Genomic DNA, 15145 nt, shown 5'->3' with positions numbered 1-15145 from the left:
CTCTCTTTTCCCTCTCTCCCTCTCTCCTTCTCTCTCTCATAAACACACACACACACAAACCTATTCCCCTTTCCTTCAAAACACGCATGCACACACACACACACACACGCATTTACACTAGTTTCATTTTATTTATTTTTTAATTCCCAAAGGATTCTTGGAGCAGGCTGTGTGCAGCTGCCGTACTTTCCACTGGTTAAATTGGCAGTTACCTACTGTGTGGAGTTGCTAGGAGAAGGTGAATAAGCATGATTACAGCATCAGTTGATGTACATATTCTTGCGATAACAACCTGTGGAGCTGTGTTCTTCTGTATGGCTCTATATGTTATTTTCTCTTTGTTATCATTAATATTTGTTGCATTTATTGTTAGATCATGATACATTTTTAAGTGTTGGTTTCAGATCAATTTAGAGACAAAAACCTTGGCATTTAAACAGGCACTTTTTTTTCTCAGGGTGGTGCTGCTGATACTGGCTCCTACCATCTGTTTCCTTATTACATCCTGCCCTCGTTCTGTTGGTAGAGAGGAATTCAGCTTCTTCTGGAGCGCGAAAGTCATTCACGTTTCTCTTGTGCATAATAGAGCTCGTAAACTGTAGGAATTCTGATGTGCTTCAGTGCACAGAACAGTAACAAATGAGCTGCTTTTGGGGAGAGCTTGAGTACTCAGTCGGTCAGTAGTACAGTAGCAGGCTCACATGTACGGATTGTTCTTGTGAGGTCAGAGCATCTGTTTATACTGCTGTCTGCTTAGGGGGGTTGTGAGGTGGTGAGCAGTGGATATATGCCTGTCAAAGTCAATAGCAAATCTGGCAGAGTCTTCCCTCAGCTTTGTACATCAGCACTGTTTTGATAGATAAGAGAGGCTACTGTACAAGCGTGTAAGATTTGTAATGGACTGAGGAATGCTTGTTCTAGCTGCTGAAACTGACTGTAACTGTATTGTCTTAGGAGCATCATCATGGGGTCTAGTGCCACAGAAATTGAAGAATTGGAAAACACCACTTTTAAGTATCTTACAGGAGAACAGACTGAAAAAATGTGGCAGCGCCTGAAAGGAATGTGAGTATGCTCTTTGCTTTTTATTTCCCCCTGAAAGATTTGACTATTAACGTGACTAATTGTTGGTGCTATCCGCCTTTGTGGACTAGTTTCCTTTAGAAAGATTTTCTCTTGAAAAATAAAATGTGCCTATCTCAGCTAACAACTTGTTGAAGGACGAATAATGTTTTGTACTTGCACATTTTATTAAAGTAAGGTAACTTCTGGAGAAGTCACTTTACTGTCATACTACATGGTTTCTTTTATGCATTCTGTATGTGCTGTTTAGATATGTGGTTCAGATATGCAGAAAGGTAACTAAGAAAGCCATTTGCCAGGATACTGACTCAAATAAAATTTCCCTCAGGTAAGCAGAGAGAGAAATAAGACTGGTACTTCTTTCTCTGTGATTAGATTTGGAAAAGCAATGAGAGGATTAACATGAAAACAAATAATTATACTTTATTGTGCTTATTCTTTTTGCTTAAATATTTCTGTAAGAAAAAATGCTTATGTGGTAAAAATATTAACAGCATATCAAACTTATTGGAGAGTTTTGGCTTTACATTAACCAGTTCACGGTTCACTTCTCCTGAGAGTACAGAATAGTCCATAGTACATAATAGCCCTTAATAAAATGGGTCAAGAATTATGCATTTATGTCAAACATGGGATGTAATTACCTAAGTCAAATGTTAATTGCAATGCTATTCACCTTGATATTTACACCCTTACATTTTTTTTTAGCTGTGTATGCTACTAGTTCCTGTTTAGTGTTTCAGCACCACACTGTTTATATGCTTTATCTTAATTGTCATAATTTAAAAATCAGATTTAACATTTGACTAAAAATGAGAAATTATAATATGAACTTTACAGGCTATTGTAACTGCTTAGTATATTTGCAGATCTCAAATGAAAATATTAATATATTTGCTTTTCTATAATAACAGCTGAAAGAATCCTACACTATGCAAAATAGAGATTTTCTATGATTTATATCTCTAATGCTGTGTTTTCACACCATTTTTTAAAATTCAGTACCTGAGTAAATTTGATGTCCCTGTTTGATATTTTCTTAAAGAAAATTACATCAAACTTTGTTTAGAGGTAAAAATTCCTTCTACTTTCCTCCATTTGAATGTATTTAATGATGTTTATGTATTTAAATATTGTTCTTTGTATATTTTCTTACTTCTTGAAGTAATATATGGCTTTACAGTGCACTAGTATAAGAGCACAATAATGCAAAAAACATATAGCAGAGAATAACTTTTGGAAAGGAAGCCATCTTTACATTATTTGGATGAACTAGAAATCTGTTTCCAAGATCCATTGAAGATTTAGAAATTACAGCTTTTTGGTGAGGTTGTTCTCTAGGGGAACAAGTAATCCTATCAAAGCAAATAACAGCTCTCAAAATTAATTAGCATAGATGCAAATTAAACATTAGCAGTCATCAGATGATTTGTGTTTTAACCCAATGAGTGGATGAACATCAGTACCGGGAAAATTATGTCTCTCATTACAACCTATTTTAGATTTTCTTCTCCTTAGAAGGATGTTTTGCTTTTGTTTTGTTTGCATTTTTCTAGTTTCCTGTAGTTAATTGAATGTATGAAGATGTATGCTGGTGGATTTATGCATATGTCTTTAAGAAATGTGAAAAATGATGTTGTGTTTATTTAATACTTTAGGGCAAAGTTATTGACTCACTGTATCAGCTGATCTCAAAGATCAATCTGTCATTTTATTTCAGAAAAGGGTGATAGAGTCATTCAACGGTAGATCTTCATGAATTGATAGAAGGATATATTAAAATATGTACATGCAAAATTAATTTTGAGTTGTGTTTACTTAGAGCCACTAAATAATCATTAACCAAGTTTATTTCTTTCTTTTGAAAATCATTATCTAACTGACTAAAACGACTGCTTTTTCATTGAATAAAGAAGAAATTGCATTTTGTACTATCACTTCAACTTGTAGTTTGACTTAGCACATTTTCAGTGTTCAAGGCTTAGAATTGTCAAAGCGAGAAACTCTAAATCTAAAATCTACATGACTAATGACAACCAAATTGTTTAATTATGGTATTTTGTACAGTTTGCATTCAGAGTAGTGATGTGAGGGACTCCCTATTCCATTGCTGAAATTGTCTTGTCTATTTAAAATGCAATATTGATTCAAACAGAATTTTGGCTTATCAAAATTGCTAGTCCTAGAATTCTACACTTAAGTTTTGGCAATTAAAAGCATGCTACTCATTAAACCTATCAAACAATTGTGCACCAGTTTTCTTATTTTTGCTAAAATAGACTCAAGACCTTTAGGTATTTGTTTAGAAAGTGATTTTTAAAATCTTTTACTTTACGAACACATTGACTCATTTTGGCATAATATATTGTTTTTAATCGAGCTTCCAGTATGTAAATTTTAAGGTTAAATAAACATAGAGACAAAGGTGAAAGTAAAATAATGTTTATTCAATTATACCTTAAATATAGAAATCAGGAACCATTACAGGTAGACATTTAGAGAAAATATCTTATAGGGATTGTTATATAACATAACATTTTAGAGAGTCTTTTGAGTCCATAGAAATAATTTTTAAATTTTGGAACACATGTGGAAAACTTTGGTAACTAAATTAAAATATTAATGCTTGTCTACCATTTTTGTTTTCTTTTATTGAGCTTCTTCTAAATTATCTTCATATAATATTTGACACACCATATAAAGTTATGTGCCAAGAAATCTCTTTTTCTTTTGTGACAAGAAAGGTGAAACAGTTTCTTACTCCCATTCTGATGCAAACTTCTCTGCATTAGTCTATTAATTTTCTTCTTATATTTACAATCTTTTTATTTATCTTTTTCCATATTCAACCACTAATTTGTTACTCAGTACAACAATTTAATTCTACACTATAAGTCATCATCTATGATGTTGGAAATATAAGCAAATAACTATGGCATTAGGTCTTTCATAAATTAGATTTATAAATAATTATATACTTGGCCATAAGTTATCAATTGTTTAGGGCTGGAAAACACTTCCTATTTCTTATGCCATCTCAACACCAAATGAAATTTCTGATTCAGAAGTTTCTTATGAATTTGAGACCTAGGCTTCTTCCTATATACTAAGAAAACATAGCTATCGATAGTCTTTCAAATATTGTTAATTTCATTGATTCCCATGTGGAAAGTTGGTTTGAAGATTTTACAGTATTTCACCTATGCATTGTGTTTCTTTTCCGTTTAAAAGATAAATGCCTTTTTGTGTCATGTGCTGTTGCTTTTTTTTCTCTAAACATACAGAGTTCCACAACTGTGGATTTTATTTAAAAATTAAACATATTTAAAAAACACTGGTGTTTCTCTTTCCAGTTAGTGACATTGCTATAAGAATTCAATCTAAGAGGTGACAGCATTTTCAGAAAACTGAAAATTAGCATTTTTCAGGTAGAAAATTCAGTGAAAATGATATGAAGCTATAGGGAAAAATCTAAAACAAAGTATTATCTTACTCAGGCATTCAACAGAAGAGAAGAAAGTATGAACTGCCAGAAACCATAAACTACTGACAAAAATGTAATACTCACCACTTCATAGTACTTATTGCCCCAGTTCCTTCAGTTTTTATAAACATAGTACTAGAACCTATCACAATTTCAGTTAGAAGCTAACTTTATATCTGATCACTAATTTTACATGTCTGGACACATACCACCTTATCTCCCCCATGTTACAAATGTCCAGATATTAATTTTAAGACTTGGAATTGTGAATGCAATGCTTGAAAGACATTAAATTAAGTTTTTTTTTTTTTTTCTCTGTGATTGGTAGGGTAGTGAATATGACTATCAATAGTGAAGGACAAAATGTTTGGAAGCAAAAAGTGAAGAAGAGAAGAATTAGATGGTAATCCTCTAATTCTAAGCAACTGTTATTGTTGAAGAGGGCAGTATGTTGTGTAGTTCTCAGATAGAGTTGTCCAGGCCCTTACCACTAAGAGGATGTAGCAGAAATACACATTTAGAATAAAAATTAGCAAAAAAAAAAAGAAAAAAAAATAGAAGTGACAGGAGCTAATAGCATCATATTCCCAAATTGGAATCATACTTGAGGATGAAGTATTATAGATAAGACACAAATTTGATTCTTTTACTCTTCTGCTTAAACACCTTTAAATCTTTGCATCCTTCACAGGGTCACTGCCTACCAATTTGATCTTTGGATTCTCCTCTGATGCCTGTCCTTCCATGTCACGCCTCCTATTCAGACCCAGGGTCACCCAAAAGAAATACTGCTTACCACTCCTCTGCCTTTGCTCATTTTGTTCTGTCTTCTGGAGACAATTATTCCTTCGTTTTCCTCTTTCAGCCAGAGTTGCTCTTGTTCTATACAAAGCTTTTGGAGTTATGTGGGGAAGTTTCTGGTGGTTGCAGTGATGGCAAGGTGTTTCTGTATTTAGTGGGCAGCAGGGTCCTGGTAAGGCTAAATATCCTACAGACCTCAGGGCATTTCCTTATCAGGAGGAGTTGTCCCACTCAAAATTCTGATTCATATCCTATTAAAAAATGCACAAAGATTGCTGCTTAAATTTCACTTGCAAAGGAAATTCTTCCTGACCTTCCAGACTAGATTAGTTTTTTATTTTCAGCTCATAAATAACCTGAATTTCTCTTCTCATAACAAAATCCACCTTTCATATTCAGCCACAGCTTTTGAGTGCAAGAGCTACGCTTACTTCATTGGATTTGCTTTTGGATTCCAGCACGCAGCACAGTACTTAGCACATAGGAGACAGTGCAAATATATTTTAAATCAATGAATGAATAAAATTCAGAATCTTATACTGGCTTTAACTAGAAAATTAGATCAGCCAGGCTGCCAAAATAGGGACTAAAACCAGGTGGGAGGATTGGAGACAGATTCACAGCTGGAATAAAGATGGAGAAGATGGAAGGATGTTTGCTTTATCATCTTTATCATCATATTGTTAGAAGTGTGCAGATATAACATGTTTGTATTCTTACTCCCCACCAGTGTTCTTAAAAACATAAGTATCTTAAGTAGTTATGCAGCTAGTATCTGATAGAACATGGGTTTAAACATAGATCTACCTAGCTCTGACATTGTAGTTATCTTGCTTCCAAAACAAAAAAGATGACAGTCTCAGAATGCTTACGCAAAAGACACCAGAAAAGGATCTACAGTGGTGCTCCTTAAAATTGAATTCCCAGGCTTGGGGTAGGCAGACTTATCACCCTCCAGAAATGTCCATGTCCTAATCCCCTGAACCAAAGGATATGTTACTTTATTTGAAAAGGAGAATTAAAGGAGCAGATGGAGTTAAAGTTGCTAATCATCTGACTTTAAAATAGGGATAGTAGCCTGGATTATCCAGGTGAGCCTAATGTAATCACAAAGATTCATTTCCTTCCTTCCTTTCTTTCCTTTCTTCCTTCCTTTCTTTCCTTTTTTTCTTTTTTGAGACGGAGTCTCGCTCTGTCGCCCAGGCTGGAGTGCAGTGGCCGGATCTCAGCTCACTGCAAGCTCCGCCTCCCAGGTTCACGCCATTCTCCTGCCTCAGCCTCCCTAGTAGCTGAGACTACAGGCGCCCGCCACCTCGCCCGGCTAGCTTTTTGTATTTTTTAGTAGAGACGGGGTTTCACCCTGTTAGCCAGGATGGTCTCGATCTCCTGACCTCGTGATCCGCCCGTCTCGGCCTCCCAAAGTGCTGGGATCCTTCTTTCTTTCTCTTTCTCTCTTTCCTTCCTTTCTCTCTCTCTTCCTCCCTCTCTCCCTGTCTCTCTCTCCCTCCCTCCCTCCCTCCCTCTCTCTCTCTCTCTCTCTTTCTTTCTTTCTTTCTTTCTTTCCTTTCTTTCTTTCTTTCCTTCTTTCTCTCTCTCTCTTTCTTTTTCTTTCTTTCTTTCTCCCTTCCTTCTTTCTTTCTTTCCTTCCTTCCTTCCTTCTTTCCTTCCTTCTCTCCCTCCTTCCCTCCTTCCCTCCTTCCCTCCTTCCCTCCTTCCCTCCTTCCCTCCTTCCCTCCTTCCCTCCTTCCCTCCTTCCCTCCTTCCCTCCTTCCCTCCCTCCTTCCTTCCTTCCTTCCTTCCTTCCTTCCTTCCTTCCTTCCTTCCTTCCTTCCTTCCTTCCTTCTTTTTCAGACAGGATCTCACTCTGGTGCAGTGGAGTGATCTCTACTCACTGCAGTCTTGACCTCCCAGGCTCAGGTGATCCTCTCACTTCAGCCTCCCAGGTAGCAAGAACTACAGGCATGTGCCACCACACCTGACTAATTTTTTGTACTTCTAGTAGAGATGGGTTTTTGCCATGTTTCCCAGTCTGGTCTTGAATGCCTGGGCTCGAGTGGTCCACTGACCTCAATCTCCCAAAGTGCTAGGATTGCAGGCATGAGCCACCATGCCTGGCCAATCACAAAGGCTTGAAAAGTGGAAGAGAGAGGCAGAAGAGAAAGTAGGACTGAGTGACAAGGACTTAACTTGTCTGTGCTACTACTGAAGATTGTGAAAGTGGGCTATGAGCCAAGGACAACCTCTAGAAACCTGAAAAAATTTTAAAACAGATTCTGCCTAGAGATTCTGTAAAGAATGCAGTCCTGCTGATACTAGAACTCAGTGAAATTTGCGCCAGATTTCTGAGCTACAGAACTAAAGATAATTCATTTATTTCAAGCCACTGAGTTTGTGGTAAATTTGTTACAGTAGCAATAAAAATCTAATACATGCTTTCTCTACCAGAAGAACACATCAACATGACCATTCCTATCCGCTCCCAACACACACACACACACACACACACACACACACACACACACACACACACACACACACACACACATGATCCCTAGTGGTGAAGCCCTGCCTTACTCTATGGCACATTGGATTCAGATATTCTTTATTCTTAGCCTTTAAACAACTCACTGTACCTCCATCTAACCCTGACTTGCATGCCCAAAACACCAGTTTCCTCACCAAACTCTGAGATGGAGGGTATTCACTGGATTCGTTTCAAATGTCAAAAGAGAATGCAATCTTTCTTGGAAATTGTTGATAAGTCTGTATGTTGTTCAGTATGTGACTGTTTTGATGGATTAATCAGGCAAATCAGTTTTTTAAAATCTGTCTTTTAATCATAATCATAATTTGTTCTGAAGAAAACTACTTCATCAAAACCCATTTTGATGTGTAGACATAGTCTTAATAGTCAGTCCTACATAACATTATGTTATAGTTCTTAGAATTAACATTATTAAGGTGGAATACCTTACAGATTAGGTGGCTTAGAAATTGAACTCTAGAGATAATCAGATATTTTCTAATACTATAATACTTCCTGCTTTTTAGCTAAGTGTCCATGGAAAAGTTATTAATTTATCTAAACTTCACTTTTCTTATTTGTAAAATCCATTAATTGAATTGATCATTCATTCACTCATTCAACAAATATACTCTGACTGTATACTCTGTCAGGTACAATGTTAGACACAGAAGCTTCTGTTCCTGTAGAGGAGACAAACAACAAAAAGTGAATTATAAAAAGCAAGTTAATATGGAGTAAGAAGTGACCAGAAGAAAATGCACCAGGTGATGTGATCAAGTTATTTGGGGAAGGTATTTTGGATACTCAGGGATGACTTCTTTTAGGTTATTTTTCAGCTGAGACATGGACAAAACTGATATCTGCCTCATAAGATGATCGGGTGAGAGGAAGTGCTAATGAATGATACCCCTAATTCCTGCCCAAGTTCAGAATTAAGTGAGAGATAGGTTTAGGAGTCCCATAGATGAAAATCAAAATGTCAGCTTTATTGGAGATTAAATTTGCATGGAAGAACATGGTTTGGGTGTGCAGCTAAATCAGAATTCCTTTGAATCCATCTTAACCTTCAAAACTGCAGAACTATAGAACAAAATAAACTTTCTGTTGATTCTGTTGATAGTCTCTTTTGCTGTGCAGAAGCTCTTTAGTTTAATTAGGTTCCACTTGTCTATTTGTGTTTTTGTTGCAATTGCTTTTGGAGTCTTCCTTATGAAATCTTTGCAGGGTCTATTTCCAGAGTGGTATTTTCTAGGTTTTCTTCTAGGGATTTTATAGTTTAGGCTTTACATTTAACTCTTTAATCCATCTCAAGTTTATTTTTGTATATAGTGAAAAGAAGGGGTCCAGTTTAAATATTCTGCATATGACTAGCCAGTTATCTAAGCATCATTTATTGAATAGGGAGTGCTTTCCTCATTGTTTGTTATCATTGACTTTGTTGGAGATCAGATGGTTATAACTTTATTTTAGGGTTCTCTATTCTGTTCCATGGGTCTATGTGTCCGTTTTTGTACCAGTGCCATACTGTTTTGGTTATAGCTTTGTACTATAGTTTGAAGCTGGATAGTGTGCTGCCTCTGCCTTTGTTCTTCCTGCTTAGGATTGCTTTGACTATTCATGCTCTTTTTTGATTCCATATAAATTTTAAAATAGTGTTTTCCAGTTATGTCAAAAATTTCATTGGTAGTTTGATAGAAATAACATTGAATCTGTAAATTGCTTTGAGCAGTATGGACATTTTAACAATGTTGATTCTTCCTACCCATGGGCATGGAATGTTTTTCCATTTATTTGTGTCATCTTTGATTTCTTTAAGCAGCGTTTTGTAATTCTTGTTGTAGAGATCTTTTACTTCCCTGTAGTAGTATTTCTAGGTATTTTATTCTTTCTGTGGCTATTGTGAATGGGATTGCGTCTCTGATTTGGCTCTCAGCTTGGATGTTACTGGTGTATAGAAATGCTGTAGGGTGCTGCAGTCTTACACTATTATTGTGTGGTTATCTAAGTCTTTTGTAGGTCTCTAAGCACTTGTTTTATGAATCTGGATGCTCCAGTGTTGGGTGCATATCTTTAGAAAAGTTAAGTCTTCTTGTTGAATCAAAACATTTATCATTATGTAATGCCCTTCTTTGTCCTTTTTGATCATTGTTGGCTTAATTTCTGTGTTGTCTGAATTAGGAATAGCAATCTCTGCTCTTTTTTTGTTTTCTGTTTGCTTGATAGATCTTACTCCATCCCTTTACTTTGAACCTATGATTATCATCACATGTGAGATGAGTCTCTTGAAGACAGCATATGGGTTGGGCCTTGATTCTTTATCCAACTTGCCACTTTGTGCTTTTTAAGTCGGGTGTTTAGCCTGTGTACATCCAAGGTTAGCATTGATTTGTGCAGATTTGATCCTGACATGTTGTTAGCTGGTTGTTACATAGACTTGATTGTGTACGCGCTTTATAGTGTCAATGGTCTATGTATTTAAGTGTGGTTTTGTGGTGGCTGGTAACAGTTTTTTGTTTCTATGTGTAGCACTACCTTAAGGACCTCTTGTAAAGCAGGTATGGTGGTTACAAATTCCCTTAGCATTTGCTTGTCTGAAAAGGATTTTATTTTTCCTTGTTTTATGAAGCTTAGTTTGGCTGGATATGAAATTCTTGGTTGGAATTTTTTTCTGTAAGGATGCTGAATATAGGCTCCCAATCTCTTCTGGCTTGTAGGGTTTTTGCTGAAAAGTTTGCTATAAGCCTAAGGGAGTTCTTTTTGTAGGCAGCCTGCCCTTCTCTCTAGCTGCCTTTAATATTTTTTCTTTCACATTGATCTTTGAGAATCTGATGACTATGTGTCTTAGGGATGGTCATCTCGTATAGTATCTCACAGGGGTTTTCTGATTTCCTGAATTTGAATGTCAACCTCTCTAGTGAGGTTGGGAAAAATTTTGTGAGCAATATTGTCAAATATGTTTTCCAAATTGCTTGCTCTCTCTCCCTCTCTTTCAGGGATGCCATTGAGTTATGGGTTTGGTTTCTAAATAATCTCATATTTCTCAGAGATTTTGTTCATTTTAAAATTGTTTTTTCATTATTTTAGTTTCACTGAGTTGATTCAAGGAATCGGACTTTGAGCTGTGAGATTCTTTCCTCAGCCTGGTCTATTCTGTTATTAATATTTATGATAGTATTATTTTACTCTTGTAGTGAGTTTTTCAGCTCTATCAGAACAGTTTAGCTCTTTCTTAAAATGGCTATTGTGTCTCTCAGTTCTTGAATCATTTTAATAGATTTCTTAGATTCCTTGAATTGTGTTTCAAGTTCCTCTTGAATCTCAATAATTTTCCATGCCATCCAGATTGTGAACTCTGTGTGTGTCATTTTAACCATTTCGTCTGGTAAAAAAATGTTGCTGGGTAGTTTTTATGGTACTTTGGAGGCAAAAGACACTAGATTTGTGAGTTTCCAGAGTTCTTACATTGTTTTTTTCTTATCTGTGTAGGCTGTTGTTCCTTTAATCTTTGAAGTTGCAGTCCTTTGGATGGGGCTTTTTGCTTTTATATTCTTTTATGCACTTGAGGGTTTGACTGTAGTATAAGTTGGCTTGAGTTGACTGGCTTTGTTTTCGGATTATTTCAGGGGGCCAAGTCTCAACTCAGCACACCTGGGCTGCCTGCTCTAACACTGGGGCCTGAGACCAGGCCCATGACTTTGTTTTATGGCCTGTTGACGTTAAGCACCTGCTACACTGGAGGGGCTGAGGTGTTCCCAGTTCACTGGCAACAACACTTTGATAGGGAGAAAGGTGCTGGAAAAAGCACTTTATTGAAGTTGTAGCAGTGGGGTTTGCATGTGCACATGTGCAATAGTGGTGGTAGGGTAGTGGTGAGGTGGTGGGTTCTGTGTGCATATTCACTAGTGACAATGGGATGGCAGCAGCAGTGGTGGGATCTGCCTGTGCACTGGTGGTGGGCGGGCAGTGAGGTCCACGCATGTATATTTTGGCAGCTGCAGGCCACATTTGTGCACATGTGTTGGCAAGGTGGTAGGGGAAGCTGCAGGTAGGTGTGCACTGGTAGGGGCCCATCTGCAGAAGCTCTCTGATGGTCAGAGAGGGTCTGTTGGTGAAGAAACTGTGGTAGTGGCCACTGAGAAGCACCCCAGTTCAGTATCTGTGGTTGCACTGCAAATGGGTGTGTCCAGGCAGGGACTCTGGGGAGAGGCTGGCAAACAGGGGGGCTCCCAGATCAGATTGGCTCTGTCTCATGGGGAGAATAGCCATGTTCTGTCTAGATTTGAGTCAACACAAGCCAGAGCCTGCTAGCGGAGCATGGCAAGCCTTGGGAGATGGGCATCTCTGGCTTTACCCCACTGTAGCTGTTCCCACACTGAACCCTCTGGGCTCTGTGCAGGCTTAAGTTCCACTCCTACCAACTCTCCAAGAAGCTCTCCCTGCCAGCTCAAAAGTCAGTATGTGTCAAGGGGTCTCCTGCAGCTAGGATTCTGGAGGTCTGTGGTGAGAGTGGGTCACTCTACCCCCTATTTTACTCACCCTGTCCCCAGGAGCTGCTCTGGACCAGGAATGAATCCTGGTACTTGGCAATCCCATGCAGCATTTGCAGCCTCCCTTCTCTTCAGCTCAGGGTCTGTTTCCTTTGTCCACTCTCAATGCCCTTCTGAAGATCTCCTTGGAGTGTGCTTATCTTTTTGATGGTTTGGTCTCTTGGTGAGAGAAGGTTTTCCTGGCTACATCTAGTTGACCATCTTGGCTCTTTCCCCCTTGATTGATTTTTCAATTCCTCAATTTTCTTATCTGTAAATGGAAATAATATCATTACCTATCTTATAGGCATTGAGAGAATTAATTAAATTAACACACAAATTATTTAGAAAAGTGTCCAGAATTCAAGAAATCCTAGCTTTTATCAATCGTTATTATTGCTGATATTAAATGCAAAAACAGAATTCTATAATTTTTCATGTACTTTTCTTATCAGAATCAATGCACAGAGTAGAGTTGTCAAGAGGCAGAAAGAAGACTTTCTCTTAGCTCAATGGAAGTATTCTCACTCCCCATGTTTCTCTTCACCAGAATCACTATACATAAGGATTTGTGTTTCCCTGGAGCAGGAGCTAGGGTACATAAGGAGAGAGAGCTGAGAAGTGGGCTTTGAGAGTTTCACTGATAGAAGAATTGTCTTGATGGCATCTTTAAGTCAACATCTTGAGGTAGCCTTATGGTGGATTTTAGGTCTCTATAATCATGTATATCTCAGGGCTAGACTTATTTTCCTGAGTCACTCTGGCTTGAAAATTATTCTTTAGGCCTTTTCTTATTACAACCTGGGCCTGGTTCACAACAGACTTGACTTCTAGGTAATTGCTGTCATGTCCCATGTCCATCCCCTTGCTGATTCATTTTAGAAAATGCTGTATTTCCATTACATTACCAGATTTTGTCATTTAACATATTTCAGTTAGCTAGTCAAATGTAATATGTGAGCAAGTTTGATTATCATCTGGTAAAGGACTATGCTATAGGCCTTTTGGATATGAAAGAAACTCTTAATTAACATTATTAAACAGATGATAGCGTTAAAGGCTCATGAGAATCATACTACTCCACATATCCAGTCTGAGCAAGTTTTAGGCATGAATGACTATAGTTAAGGAAGGCATAACAATGATAAAAGCTCATTAGAGGCATATATATGAAACATTATGACCCTTTTGGTTTCTCCTTTCAGCTACACTTTCTTGAAGCCTTTTAAAAAGATCAAATTTTATTGTATATATTATAAAATATTTAAAAGCATGGATTTGTACTAAATAGGCCCAGAAAAAGCTCAGTCGTGCAGATAATTTTTTGTAGGCAAATTTTTGAAATTTATAGTTATTCAAATAAGTTTATAATGAGTCATGCAAAAAAATAGTAAAATCTCTAAACATCAGAGTCTCCAGGAGAAGAAACCTGAGGTCAACATTAACTAAACTCTGCATAAGTATGTATGTTCAAGGGATTCTTGTAAAACACGTTGTAGATAATTTAAAAGAAAATAAAAATTAACTTATTAGAAAAACGATAATGTACTAATTCTGGTCCATTTAAAACTGGACTTTCTAAGAGTTGGTTCAAAATAAACTGTATTTGGACCAAGATAAGAAAAAGCTGAACAACTTTGATATCAACCGCATTTCTGGTTACCTTAAATTATTTAAAAATCACCTCAAAATTGAATCATAGTAGTAATCATACTTTATAATTGTTTTCTGCCTGATACTTTCTGAAAGATTTTACTTTTATCTGTATGGATCAGCACAATTATCTCCAGTCTTTCTGATGAGAAAATTGAGCCTCCAAGATATTAAACCACTTGGCCACTATTTCACAGTTAGTAAGGGGAGGGCCAGATTCTGAGGCCCATACTTATTCCGTTGAACACTGACTTAGATAATTCTACTTGATACTCACGGCTCAGTATAAAACCTGACATTTCAGGAATTAAAAGCCGTTCTCTTGTTTTGATTTTTTCCACAGTCCTGCCATCTGTTTGTCTAGTTTTGCGTACTCAAAGCTGAATACCAAAGGGAGTTATCATGTGGCATATGGTTTAGATGTCAGAAACTCCCCAATTTTGTTTCTCTGCTCTAGGACATGTGCTACCGTTACCTTTTAAATTAATTTATTTAAACAATGATTCTAGCTAATATCTATAAGAGAATTTGATGTCTTCTAAACTCTTTTACCTCCTTAGAGCTTGGACTTTTGCAAAATCACTGTAACTTGTTTGGCCTTTGGTACCCCCAACCAACCAAGAAAACCCTGCACAGTAATGTCTGGGTGCCCATTTCAGAAGATTTTTTTTTAACCAATGAAAATAAATTCAATAATTCTAACCATCAAAACTAGGTATTTCATTTTTGCTTAAGCTACTACTCTATTCTTGTTTTAACAAAACTTAAGCACATAAGAGTGCTCTTCCCTGAAGTAAAATGAGTAGTCTTTCTTCTGTTTATTTCAGAAAAATCATCTTAATATACTTTATTCTGCCTTACTTCCCAAACAGAACTTAAACTACACAGTATTTTTCTCAAGCATTCTTAGATTGCACTTAGAGATGGCTAGTATATGGGTTAAGGGGTTCCTTTCTAACTTTTAGAACTTGAAAATTTTCCAGTACTTCCCACTGGTTGCAGTATGAACAAGCATCTTTATGTGTGGCCGTTTAATACTTCATTTCGTAGCAAATCTCTGCTTCAATATCT

The 15145-nt window shown here is 36.9% G+C and overlaps 1 protein-coding gene across 3 annotated transcripts in view; it reads left to right on the top strand.

The window, feature by feature from the left end:
* Positions 1–560: 560 nt before the first annotated feature.
* PDE1A (phosphodiesterase 1A) overlaps positions 561–15145 on the top strand; it is a 401882-nt gene continuing 387297 nt past the window's right edge. For 2 of the 3 annotated variants that reach the window (XM_028830525.2, XM_028830526.2), the window contains exons 1-2: positions 561–723; positions 955–1065. In XM_028830525.2, coding sequence (XP_028686358.1) covers positions 965–1065 — 101 coding nt within the window. In that variant the 5' untranslated portion in view covers positions 561–723; positions 955–964. 3 annotated transcript variants of the gene reach the window in all.

This window comes from Macaca mulatta, chromosome 12 (assembly GCF_049350105.2).
Source record: "Macaca mulatta isolate MMU2019108-1 chromosome 12, T2T-MMU8v2.0, whole genome shotgun sequence".
Lineage (NCBI taxonomy): Eukaryota > Metazoa > Chordata > Mammalia > Primates > Cercopithecidae > Macaca > Macaca mulatta.
This window is presented reverse-complemented; position numbering and strand designations above follow the sequence as displayed.